The 14,172-nt window shown below is 40.6% G+C and overlaps 2 protein-coding genes across 4 annotated transcripts in view; one reads left to right on the top strand and one right to left on the bottom strand.

The window, feature by feature from the left end:
• LOC128703876 (uncharacterized) overlaps positions 1–14,172 on the bottom strand; it is a 110,507-nt gene that overhangs the window by 33,229 nt on the left and 63,106 nt on the right. For all 3 annotated transcript variants that reach the window (XR_011394689.1, XR_011394690.1, XM_070104922.1), the window contains exons 4-5: positions 12,221–12,302; positions 5,556–5,762 (exon numbers count right to left, since the gene is read on the bottom strand). Coding sequence is in view for 1 of the 3 variants with exons in the window: in XM_070104922.1 (XP_069961023.1) it covers positions 5,556–5,762; positions 12,221–12,302 (289 nt within the window). In the remaining 2 variants the exon portion in view is untranslated. The remainder of the gene's footprint in view (positions 1–5,555; positions 5,763–12,220; positions 12,303–14,172) is intronic.
• LOC138855452 (tigger transposable element-derived protein 1-like) lies at positions 925–3,004 on the top strand. The gene is made up of 2 exons (XM_070104921.1): positions 925–2,633; positions 2,783–3,004. Exon 1 carries the CDS (start codon positions 1,031–1,033, stop codon positions 2,489–2,491), a length of 1,461 nt encoding a protein of 486 aa, XP_069961022.1. The 5' UTR covers positions 925–1,030; the 3' UTR covers positions 2,492–2,633; positions 2,783–3,004.

Genomic DNA, 14,172 nt, shown 5'->3' with positions numbered 1-14,172 from the left:
AACCCTCCTTCGCCTACATTCCACCCTCATTTTATCGAAACTTGATTATGGTGACCAGATCTATTCAGCGGCATCTCCTGCTACTCTCTCTAGCCTTAACCCCATTCATCACCAAGGATTACGTTTATGCCTCGGTGCTTTTCGCTCTTCCCCTGTTGAGAGCCTCTATGCAGAAGCGAACGTTCCATCCTTATCCGATCGCCGTAATGCCCATTGCCTTTGCTACTATGTATGCTCTCATGATCTCTGCAATCCTTCCATTTATAGAATGGTCACTGATATTAGTAAACATTCTTTATTTGTTCGCCGCCCCTGTTTACTCTGTCCCTTCTCTCTTCACCTACATTCGCTCGTCTTCTCTTCAATTACCATCTTTCTATGTTCATGTAGCACCTCACTTTTCCCTACCCCCCCTGGGAAGTTCCAGCTGTTCGAGTCTGTTCTTTCTCTCTCCCTTGCTCGAAAGCCCAACTGTCTACGGTCGCTTCCCGCTCTCTTTTTCTTGACCACTTCCACTGTCATTCTCATGCCATCGCAGTGTACACAGATGGCTCTAAGTCTTCTGATGGCGTAGGATTCGCAGCAATGTTTCCGGACAGTGTCATACGAGGGCATTTACAGTGGTCCCTCACTTTTCGTAGTTCCCGGAATCGTAAATTTCGCCAATCATAGGGTTATTTTCGTATAAACATGGACTCGCTTTTCATAAGTTGACTCGCGAGTCGTAATTCGTCCCGGACACGTACCCACGGCGTGAGCCATGGCGGCAGCCAGTCTGGCATTGTTTACCAGTGAGCAAAGGTCCCCTCACGTGCTCCAGTGAAATATTTCATAATATTTCATTTATTTTAGTGCTTGCAAGTACTAAATAAGCTACCATGGCTCCAAAGAAAGCTCCTAGTGCCAAGCGTGTGGTAAAGAAGGTGAGAAATACAATTGAATTTAAGAAAACCATCATTGAACAACATGAAAGTGGTACAAGTGTGGCCGAACTGTCCAGGATGTATAAGAAACCCTACACAACCTTTCCATGGTAGCCAAGAAAAAGGAAATCAAGGACGCTGTTGTTGCAAAGGGGGTAACTATGCTGACAAAAATGAGATCACCAGTACTCGAAGAGGTTGAGAAGTTATTATTGGTGTGGATAAATGAGAAACAATTAGCAGGAGATACTCTTATGACTTCGATTATTTGTGAAAAGGCTAGGCAGTTGCATGAAGATTTGGTAAAGAAATTGCCTGCAAATAGTGGTGATGTGAGTGAATTTAAGGCCAGCAAAGGCTGGTTTGAGAGATTTAAGAACCGAACTGGCATACACAGTGTGGTAAGGCATGGTGAGGCTGCCAGTTCGGACCACAAGGCGGCTGAAAAATATGTGCATGAATTCCAGGAGTACATAGAGGCTGAAGGACTGAAACCTGAACAAGTGTTCAATTGTGACGAAACAGGCCTCTTTTGGAAGAAAATGCCAAAGAAGACCTTCATTGCACAAGAGGAAAAGGCAATGCCAGGACACAAGCCTATGAAAGACAGGCTGACGCTAATGTTCTGTGCTAATGCTAGTGGGGATTTCAAAGTGAAGCCATTACTAGTGTACTATTCAGAAAATCCCAGTGTGTTCAGGAAAAACAATGTTATGAAGAGTAAATTGTGTGTGTTTTGGAAATCTAATAGTAATGCATGGGTCACGAGGGAAATTTTCGTCGAGTGGTTCAATGAAGTGTTTGGCCCTAGTGTGAAGGAGTATCTCCTGGAAAAGAAATTGGATCTCAAGTGCCTGCTAGTAATGGACAATGCACCTGCTCATCCTCCAAACTTGGATGACCTAATTTTCGAGGAGTTTGGGTTCATCACAGTAAAGTTCTTGCCCCCGAATACCACTCCTCTCCTCCAGCCCATGGACCAGCAGGTTATTGCAAACTTTAAAAAACTCTACACAAAAGCAATGTTTCACAGGTGCTTGACTGTGATCACAGACACTCACTTGACCCTAAGGGAATTTTGGAGAGAACACTTCAGCATCCTCCATTGCATAACCCTTATAGGTAAGGCTTGGGAGGGAGTGACTACCAGGACTTCGAACTCTGCCTGGAGAAAATTGTGGCCAGATTGTGTCGACAAGAGGGATTTTGAAGGGTTTGGGACTGACCCTGATGAGCCTATGTCAGTTGTAAAATCAATTGTGGCACTGGGGAGTTCCATGGGGTTGGATGTGAGTTTGGAGGATGTAGAAGAATTGGTGGAAGACCACAACGAAGAGCTCACCACTGAGGAGCTGCAAGAGCTCCAGCAGGAAGAGCAACACATCGCAGCTCAGAATCTTGCTGCAGAGGAGGAGGAAGAGAGATGGAAGAAGGTGCCTTCTTCAGAAATTAAAGAGATTTTTACTATATGGGGTAAGATGGAAAGCTTTATGGAGAAACATCACCCTAACAAGGTTGTTGCAAGCCATATTGGCAACATGTACAGTGACAGTCTTGGGCCATTTTAGGGAAGTGTTAAAGAGACGCCAGAAACAGAGCTCTCTCCACAGTTATTTTGCGAGACAGGACTCCAGTGACTCTCAAGGTGGTCCTAGTGGCATTAAGAAACAGAGAAGACAAGCAACCCCAGAAAAGCAATTGGTACCTGAGGTGGAAATATAAACACATATGCAGTATAATGTGATCCTTTATTGACTACGTTTCAATACGTAGTCAATAAAGGATCACATTATACTGCATATGTGTTTATATTTCCATTGTGTCGGTATTCTATACCATTTATTTCCATAGTACCTGAGGTGTTGCTGGAAGGGGATTCCCCTTCCAAACTATAAACAATCCACTCTCTCTCCTCCTCCAGTCTCCCATACACTAAGAAGAATCTCCAATAAAGGTAAGTGTTATGCTGTTAATGTTTCATTCATCATTTCCCATTGTATTGTTTATGTACTACATGTATATTTCATGTAAAAAAATTTTTTAGTTTTAATACTTCTGGGTGTCAGGAACGGATTAATTGTATTTACATTATTTCTTATGGGGAAAATTGATTCGCAAATCGTAAATTTCGTTTATAGTAGCAGCTCCAGGAATGGATTAATTACAAAAAACGAGGGACCACTGTACTATCTTCAGCTAGTATTTTTACTGCTGAATTGTATGCCATCCTTACAGCACTTATCTGTATTGCATCTATGTCTGTGTCATCATTTGTGGTTGTCTCAGACTCCCTTAGTGCTTTACAGGCTATACAGAAATTTGATACACCTCACCCCTTAGTCGTCCGTATCCAACTTTGGCTACGCCGCATCTTTACCAAGTATAAAGATATTGTTTTTTGTTGGGTCCCTGGTCATGTTGACGTACAGGGCAATGAACAGGCAGACACTGCTGCGCGGTCAGCAGTATATGACCTACCAGTTTCATATAGAGGTATTCCATTTACAGACTACAGTGGACCCCCGCATACCGATTTTAATCCGTGCAAGAGGGCTCATTGGTATGCAAAATAATCGGTATGCGAATGAATTTTCCCCATAAGAAATAATGGAAATCAAATTAATCCGTGCAAGACACCCAAAAGTATGAAAAAAAAAATTTTACCACATGAAATATACATTTTCCTACACACAAAGAGAAGGATACATGCACAATAGTAGAGTAGTACATGCACAGTATATATTGTGCATGTACTAGTCTACTAAATGAAGAATAAATGACACTTACCTTTATTGAAGATGCAGCAATGACTGATGAGACACTGTGTCCTGGGAGTGCCTTTTCCTCCTGAGTACTGTAGGTCCTGTTTGGTATTTTCTTCCAGAACATGCCTTATCACACTGTGTATGTCACTAGGATTCTTAAATCTCTCAAACCAACCTTTGCTGGCTTTAAATTCACCAATATGAGCACTAGTTCCAGGCATTTTTCCCTGTTCACCTGGGTGTTAGTCGACTGGTGTGGGTTGCATCCTGGGAGACAAGATTAAGGACCCCAATGGAAATAAGTTAGACAGTCTTCGATGACACTGACTTTTTTGGGTTATCCTGGGTGGCAAATCCTCTGGGGTTAATTGTTTCTTGGTATATTCTCAATAAGCCACACCAACAACAGTGCTACAGCAGCAGCAGACGATGCTACAGCAGCAGCAGCAGCAGACGATGCTACAGCAGCAGCAGACGATGCTACAGCAGCAGCAGACGATGCTACAGCAGCAGCAGACGATGCTACAGCAGCAGCAGCAGCAGACAATGCTACAGCAGCAGCAGACGATGCTACAGCAGCAGCAGCAGCTGACAGTGCAGCAGCAGCAGCAGCTGTACCACCAATAGTAGCGATGGTTGATTGGGGTTTATTATACAACCTGGCCAGCTCGGAGACACGCACTCCACTTTCATACTTATCAATGATCTTTTTCTTCATCTCTATAGTAATTTTCACCCTTATTGCTGTAGGGTTGGCACTAGAAGCTTTCTTGGGGCCCATGGTCACTTATTTTCCAGATAAAATCACCAAAAACACTGTAATAATACGAAATGTTACAATTGTATGCTTGGATGCTACCGCGGAGGCTGGCTGGTAAACAATGCCACCAGCGGAACATGTGAGGCTGGCTAAGGTGCACATTGGACGCGTCTCGGACGAACAGCGGTGAGCGGGTTTTTGAGCGGTATGCGAGGCAAAATTTTTGCGATTAAAGTGAGCGGTATGCGGAATAAACGGTATGCGATGCCAACTGTATGCAGGGGTCCACTGTATTTTGCTGCAATAGCTACCCACCTTCACACCCGTTGGCAACAACGCTGGTCTACTCTGCTCGGTAACAAACTTCAATCTATTAAACCGAGTATAGGTTACTGGCCATCTTCTTGTCACCAGTGTCGAGGTTGGGAGACTACTCTCTCCCATCTTCGCATTGGCCATACTCGTCTTACTCATGGATATCTCATGGAGAGGTGCCCTGCTCCTCTCTGTGAGAATTGTCAGGTTCCATTATCAGTCGGCCACATTGTTAGATTGCCCACTTTATCAACGAGCACACAGAATTTACCTCCGTCGTCGTCTTCACTCTGCTGCTCTCTCTTTACCTTCCTTTCTCGCTGATGGACCCACCTTTCATCCGGACTCTCTCATTGACTTTTTGACAACAACTGACTTACTTCACAAATTCTGATACCTTCAGCCTTTTCTACCTCAATCTCTTGCTACCCTCTACCACCATACTATCCCCTGCCCCGCTGTTTTCTGTAACCTACTGATCATCCCTCCCCCTTCCTGCCGCCCAATACCCTCGCTTCCTTCCCTACCCTGCAGTGCTGTATAGCCCTTGTGGCTTAGCGCTTCTTTTTGATTATAATAATAATAATAATCATGCACAGTATAATAAATTATCACAGTTACTATAAGAGAGAACGGCAATTAAATGAATGATGGCTAATATATTTTCTTCTTTGGTGTCGCTTGGCAGGGGATTGCCAAAGAAATCTAAAATTATTTTCACTTTAGGTACAATATAACAAATCTCATCCATTTAAAATACATACATACTAAATTTACTAGAGTATACCACACCTTAGAAAATCATCATGATCAGGGGAAGTATTCTGGTCTTCCAAAATAATTTGAAGATCTGTAGGGTGAAGCAACAAGGTGCCATCCTCATTATCCAAGGCTGGCACCGGAGCACACTCAGGATCATGACATAATGATGGACGTCCAGAAAAGTCGGATATGACATCAAGGCAAATGTCATTGTCTCTCTCTTCAGCGTTCAGTAAACTGAAAAGAGAAAAGTGAAATACAATACAATTTATGTATTATTTTTTCAACAAACTAACCATATCCCACCGAGGCAGGTGGCCTAAAAAGAAAAACAAAAGTTTCTCTTTTTAAATTTAGCAATATACAGTGGACCCCCGGTTTACGATATTATTTCATTCCAGAAGTATGTTCAGGTGCCAGTACTGACCGAATTTGTTCCCATAAGGAATACTGTGAAGTAGATTAGTCCATTTCAGACCCCCAAACATACACATACAAACGCACTTACATAAATACACTTACATAATTGGTCGCACTGGGAGCTGATCGTAAACTGGGGGTCCACTGTATATATATAGGAGAAGGGGTTACTAGCCCCTTGCTCCCAGCATTTTAGTCACCTCTTATCAGTGGTGGGCACAGCTAACAGTAACCCGCTAACTAAAAAATTAGCTCCACTAATACTAAACTGCTAAACGGCCGAAAAAATTAGCTGAAGGTAACTGCTAACTTTTCCACATGAATTCAGATTAGGTTTAGTCTTTTGGTCTTTTGCTTTTAAAACTTTTAGAACAGACAAGATTGCCCCAAAATAAAAATAAAAACTGATAAAAAGTGAAACTTGGTTAATTTTTTAGGCTTATGGAAAGGACTGTGTTGCAAACAGTACACATCTTTAACCCTTAAAGTGTCCACACGTAGATATATGTTGACGTGTGGCAGGCTCCAAACGTAGATCTACGTTTTTTTTAACATGCTTTCAAAAGGGGAAAAATCAAGGCAGCCGAAAACCGGGCGCCGAAAAACTGGCCGATCACATCTTCATCCCTTAGTTTATACACCTTCACCACTCTCTTACTTCTTGTTGCCATTTTCCTTTTGTCCCGTCTACCTCTTACTCTAACTGTAGTTACAACTAAATAATGATCTGATATATCAGTTGCCCCTCTATAAACATGTACATCCTGAAGCCTACCCATCAACCTTTTATCCACCAATATATAATCTAACAAACTACTTTCATTACATGCTATATCATACCGTGTGTATTTATTTATCCTCTTTTTCAAAAAATATGCCTTACTTATTACCAAACCTCTTTCTACATATAGCTCAATTAAAGGCTCCCCATTTTCATTCACCCCTGGTACCCCAAATTTACCTATTACTCCCTCCACAGCATTTTTACTCACTTTTACACTGAAATCCCCAACCACAAGTACTCACACTTGGTTCAAAATTCCCCACACACTCGCTCAACATTTCCCAAAACCTGTCTCTCTCCTCTACACGTGTCTCTTCTCCAGGTGCATATACGCTTACTATAACCCACTTTTCACATCCAACCTTTATTTTACTCCACATAATCCTTGAATTAATACACTTATACTCCCTCTTTTCCTGCCATAACTTATCCTTCAACATTATTGCTACTCCTTCTTTAGCTCTAACTCTACGTATTTGAAACCCATGACCTAATCCCATTTACTGCTCTCCACTGAAACTCTCCCACCCCCAGAGCCAGATTACCGCATAGGCAAACTTGGCATTTGCCTAGGGCCCCGCACATTTGGGGGCCCCACGGTCCAAGGGGTTCAGGGGCTCATCCAAGACGGCGCACATGGTGCAAGTGCAAAGGGGTCCCTACCTAAAAAGTTCAAGTGTTTGGAGAGTAAAATTTATTTTTAAAAATTAATCAAAACAAAAATAAATAATGAAATAAAATAAAATAAAAACAAATAAACCTAACCATAGATGGCAACACTCAACACGCCTTTGTTTACATCAGAACAGCTGTGTTTTCCCGCAAATGGGTGAGTATGGGAGATTCCTCTCCAATTTTCTGTAGTTTATATGATTTGATAGTCTTATGCATGATGCAGTGATAACAATAATGGTCAGTGATTTATAAAGGGAATAATAGTGCTGTAGTGGTTATGCTGAATATAATAGGTACATGATGTCACTACTTTAATAGCCTAAACTAGTAATACTATGCTGTCTTGAGTTTATTTTCTTTAAAATGCATGATTTAACAAGATAGTTATAATGGCTGTTGGTAAATGGTTTTGGTTGTCTTGATGTACTTTCCCTATTAAATTTAATCTAAATAGCCAGAATGTATTTAATTAGACCTTAAACAGGCTCACACCGACCCCCCCCACCCCCACCCCCAAGCTGGAAGGGGTCGCTTCGCTTACCCGTAACTCAAACGGGCCCCGCCAATCTGAATAGCCTAGGGCCCGGAGACTTCTTAATCCGGCCCTGCCCATCCCCTTCAGCTTTGTTTCACTTAAAGCCAGGGCATCCAGCTTCTTCTCATTCATAGCATCCACAATCCTCTCTTATCATTTGCACAACATCCTCGCACATTCAGACTTCCCACTTTGACAATTTTCTTCTTCTTTTTAGTAATTTTTACAGGAAAAGGGGTTACTAGCCCATTGTTCCCAGCATTTTAGTTGACTTTTACAGCACATATGGCTTATGGAGGAAAGATTCTTATTCCACTTCCCCATGGATATAAAAGGAAAAGTAATAAGAACAAGAACTTTTTTTTTTTTTTTCAACAAGTCGGCTGTCTCCCACCGAGGCAGGGTGACCCAAAGAGAAAGAAAAATCCCCAAAAAGAAAATACTTTCATTATCATTCAACACTTTCACCTCACTCACACATAATCACTGTTTTTGCAGAGGTGCCCAGAATACAACAGTTTAGAAGTATATACGTATAAAAATATGCAATATATCTCTCCAAACTGCCAATATCCCAAACCCCTCCTTTAGAGTGCAGGCATTGTACTTCCCATTTCCAGGACTCGAGCCCGGTTATATAAAATAACCAGTTTCTCTGAATCCCTTCACTAAATATTACCCTGCTCACACTCCAACAGATCGTCAGGTCCCAAATACCATTTGTCTCCATACACTCCTATCTAACACGCTCACGTATGCTTGCTGGAAGTCCATACCCCTCGCCCACAACACCTCCTTTACCCCCTCCCTCCAACCTTTTTGAGGACGACCCCTACCCCGCCTTCCTTCCCATACAGATTTATACGCTCTCCATGTCATTCTACTTTGATCCATTCTCTCTAAATGACCAAACCACCTCAACAAACCCTCTTCAGCCCTCTGACTAATATTTTTATTACTCCACACCTTCTCCTAATTTCCACACTCCGAATTTTCTGCATAATATTTACACCACACATTGCCCTTAGACAGGACATCTCCACTGCCTCCAACCGCCTCCTCGCTGCAGCATTTACAACCCAAGCTTCACACCCATATAAGAGTGTTGGTATTACTATACTTTCATACATTCCCTTCTTTGCCGCCATAGATAACATTTTTTGCCTCCACATATACTTCAATGCACCACTCACCTTTTTTCCCTCATCAATTCTATGATTAACCTCATCCTTCATAAATCCATCCGCCGACACGTCAACTCCCAAATATCTGAAAACATTCACTTCTTCCATACTCCTCCTCCCCAATTTGATATCCAATTTTTATTTATCTAAATCATTTGATACTCTCATCACCTTACTCTTTTCTATGTTCACTTTCAACTTTCTACCTTTACACACATTCCCAAATTCGTCCACTAACCTTTGCATTTTTTCTTTAGAATCTCCCATAAGCACAGTGTCATCAGCAAAAAGCAACTGTGTCACTTCCCATTTTGTATTTGATTCCCCATAATTTAATCCCACCTCTCTCCCCAACACCCTAGCATTTACTTCTTTTACAACCCCATCTATAAATATATTAAACAACCATGGTGACATTACACATCCCGGGAAGTAGTCTCCCTCTCTTCTACACACCCTAACCTGAGCCTCACTATCCTCATAAAAACTCTTTACAGCATTTAGTAACTTACCACCTATTCCATATACTTGCAACATCTGCCACATTGCTCCCCTATCCACTCTATCATATGCCTTTTCTAAATCCATAAATGCAATAAAAACTTCCCTACCTTTATCTAAATGCTGTTCACATATATGCTTCAATGTAAACACTTGATTTACACATCCCCTACACACTCTAAAACCTCCTTGCTCATCCGCAAACCTACATTCTGTCTTACCTCTAATTCTTTCTATAATAATCCTACCATACACTTTTCCTAGTATACTCAGTAAACTTATTCCTCTATAATTTTTACAATCTCTTTTGTCCCCTTTCACTTTATATAAAGGGATTATACACACTCTCCGCCAATCCCTAGGTACCTTCCCCTCTTTCATACATTTATTAAACAAAAATACCAACCACTCCAACACTGTCTCCCCCTGCTTTTAACTATTAAGATAAAATCAAAGAAAACTCAGATGAGTGTGTATAAAGAAACATGTACATGTATGTGTAGTGTGACCTAAGTGTAAGCAGAAGTAGCAAGACGTACCTGTAATCTTGCATATTTATGAAACGGCCAAAAGACACCAGCAATCCTACCATCACGTAAAACAATTACAGGTTCTTGTTTCACACTCGCTTGGCAAGATGGTAGTACCTCCCTGGGTGGTTGCTGTCTACCAACCTACTACCTATTATTGCATATTATTATTAATATCTTTATTAATATGGCATCCTGAAGACTAACAAGACACTCTTAGTGATTTTAATGTGTACCTGCATGCCAGCACAGTGTTTAAGTTTATTTAGGTACAGGTACACATAAGTATAATTATCAGAGTACAGTGGTACCCCGAGTTTCAGCCATAATTCCTTCAAGAAGGCTGTTCAAGTGCCGTTACCGAATGAATCTGTTCCCATAAGGAACAATGTAAATTAGATTAGTCCATTTCAGACCCCCAAAAATAAACTTACAAAAGCACTTACAATGATACACTTACATAATTGTTCGAGTTGGGAGCTGTACAAAACTCAGGGTACCACTGTATATATAAAATATGAAATAACTTTAAAACACTTGAAATTCTGGAAAGTTTCCAGACATAATGGAGAGTTGCGGTACTCACGAAGCTTATGAAAAATGTAAACAGACAGGATGGGATGCAGTGACCATATTAGAAAGTTAGGTGGGAGGAGTCATATAGGGAGTTTTGGTCATAATTTGAAATGTCCGCATTAGCGAAACATTGTAAAACGAGACCCTACTGTACATATACAGTGGACCCTCGAATTTAGTCGTGCCTTTTCTGTATGCAAAACTATTTTTATCTATAAAATGTGTTTTTTGTTAATATTTTTGGGTGTGTGGAATTGGTTTAATTGGATTTACATTATTTCCTATGGGAAATATTAACAAAAAATACATTTTATAGATAATAAAAATAGTTTTGCATACAGAAAAGGCACGACTAAATTTGAGGGTCCACTGTATATATATACAGTGGACCCCCGGTTAACGATCAGCTCCCAATGCGACCAATTATGAAAGTGTATTTATGTAAGTGCGTTTGCATGTGTATGTTTGGGGGTCTGAAATGGACTAATCTAATTCACAATATTCCTTATGGGAACAAATTCGGTCAGTACTGACACCTGAACATACTTCTGGAATGAAATAATATAGTAAACCGGGGGTCCACTGTATATGAACTGGGTAGGATTATATTTTGTGAATGAATTCAGGGACACTGGTTAGCTGGACTTAAGTCCTGGAGGTGGGAAGTACAGTGCCTGCACTCTGAAGGATGAGTGAGGATGTTACAGTCCTGGAGGTGGGAAGTACAGTACCTGCACTCTGAAGGATGAGTGAGGATGTTACAGTCCTGGAGGTGAGAAGTACAGTACCTGCACTCTGAAGGATGAGTGAGGATGTTACAGTCCTGGAGGTGGGAAGTACAGTACTTGCACTCTGAAGGATGAGTGAGGATGTTACAGTCCTGGAGGTGGGAAGTACAGTACTTGCACTCTGAAGGATGAGTGAGGATGTTACAGTCCTGGAGGTGAGAAGTACAGTACCTGCACTCTGAAGGATGAGTGAGGATGTTACAGTCCTGGAGGTGGGAAGTACAGTACTTGCACTCTGAAGGATGAGTGAGGATGTTACAGTCCTGGAGGTGGGAAGTACAGTACCTGCACTCTGAAGGATGAGTGAGGATGTTATAGTCCTGGAGGTGGGCAGTACAGTACCTGTACTCTGAAGGATGAGTGAGGATGTTACAGTCCTGGAGGTGGGAAGTACAGTACTTGCACTCTGAAGGATGAGTGAGGATGTTACAGTCCTGGAGGTGGGAAGTACAGTACCTGCACTCTGAAGGATGAGTGAGGATGTTACAGTCCTGGAGGTGGGAAGTACAGTACTTGCACTCTGAAGGAGGGGTTTGGGATATTCGCTGTTTAGAGAAACATCTAAACTGTTGTATCTGCACGCCTCTGGCAAGACAGTTATGGAGTGAATAATGATGAAAGTATTTCTTCTTTTTCAGGTCACTCTGCCTCTGTGGGAAAATGATCGATGTGTTAATAATAACAATAATAAAATTAACATACCCATTCAAAGTGAGTGGCAAGACGTCATCTCCATGCTCTTCTTTATTTCTTATTCTCTGTATTTCTACATAACCCGTTTCTCCTAAAATGAAAATTACAACATTTTAAATCAATTCATTATTGACAATTTCAGGAACTATCCTAAATTTACAATTACACTCACCTAAATTTACAATTACAATTGCTTAAATTTACTATTACACTCACCTAAATTTACAATTACACTCACCTAAATTTACATTTACACTTGCCTAAATTTACAATTACACTCACCAAATTTACAATTACACTCGCATAAATTTACAATTATGCTCGCCTAAATTTACAATTACATTCATGTAAATTAATAATTACACTCACCGAAATTTACAATTACATTCACCTAAATTTACAATTACGCCCAACAAAATTTACAATTACATTCACCTACTTTACAATTACACTCACCTAAATTTACAATTACACTCACCTAAGTGACTATATGTACATAATTACTCAAATTGTTATTGCCTTATTAATTTTAAGTTAGTCATTTACCCAAAATGCTCTACATATAAAGGGGCTTTTGGCATGTTCACCCAAATGTCATTCTCCTTATTACAAACATTGTATCATGCTGAAATAAATTATCATGATCATTCTGCTCATCCCTTATTACAATAGTACATTTGTTAAGTATATGAATAAGACTAATTGGTTTATGACATTTATTGTGTCGTCAACAAAGAACATTATCAAGAATCCGGTGGACAATAATACTTCTCGATATACTGTCACAACAGCAGTAGCAAACATTGACTGGCACACTGAGCTAGAAATCAATACAGATATTGACGAATGTATTAATAATTTTCTAAAAAAGACTCAATACCTCTATAACAAGCACTGCCCTAAAAAAACTAAACAGATGACAGCTAAGAGACTGAACAGTCCCTGGCTAACACCCAGCATTCTCAAATCCATAAATACAAAACACCAATATGAAAAACAGTACAGAATGGGTCACATAACCAGAGACCAAACAAAACGTTACTCGTCAATCCTAACCAGCCTGATAAGAAGGGCAAAAAAATTGTATTATGAGAACAGATTATCCAACTTACGAGGTGATATAAAAAAGACCTGGAAAACCCTATCAGAAATTCTGGGAACAAAAAAGATATCACGAAATAGCGAAATAAAATTAGCAAAATCAGATGAACCCCAACTCCCACCAACAGAAACAGCAAACAGACTCAATGATTTCTTCTCCACTATAGGACAAAACCTTGCCAATAAAATCCCAAGCTCAGATACCCCACCAAATGACTACCTCACCGGCAACTACCCGAACACACTGTTCCTAGCTCCGACTAACCCATACGAAGTCTCCCTTATTATCAACGCACTAAAAAACAAGGCAGGAGATTTAAATACCTTACCACCCTTTATATACAAAAAAGTGTCACAAGTGCTATCACCAATCATTGCAACACTCTTTAACAAATCCATTGAATCCTCCACCTTCCCTACAGTACTCAAAATAGCAAGGGTCACCCCGATCCACAAAGGAGGAGACCAAACAGAGTTGAATAACTATAGGCCAATATCCAACTTACACCCTCTCTCAAAAATCTTTGAAAAATTAATTCATAAACGAATCTACTCCTACCTTATCTCCCAAAACATACTCAACCCCTGCCAATTTGGATTCAGGCCTAATAAAAATACTAATGATGCTATTATACACATGCTAGAACATATATACACTGCAATAGAGAAAAAAGAAGTCCCACTGGGGATCTTCATTGACTTACGTAAAGCTTTTGATACAGTTGACCATGACTTGCTCCACGTAAAATTGTCACACTATGGTATAAGAGGGCACTCCCTCAACTACCTCAAGTCATACCTCAGCAACAGAAGCCAATATGTGTACGCAAATGGGGCAAACTCTTCTGCACAACCAATTA

This window comes from Cherax quadricarinatus, chromosome 95 (assembly GCF_038502225.1).
Source record: "Cherax quadricarinatus isolate ZL_2023a chromosome 95, ASM3850222v1, whole genome shotgun sequence".
Classification (NCBI taxonomy): domain Eukaryota; kingdom Metazoa; phylum Arthropoda; class Malacostraca; order Decapoda; family Parastacidae; genus Cherax; species Cherax quadricarinatus.
The sequence above is the reverse complement of the archived record's forward strand: the minus strand, read 5'-3'. Positions and strand labels throughout refer to the sequence as shown.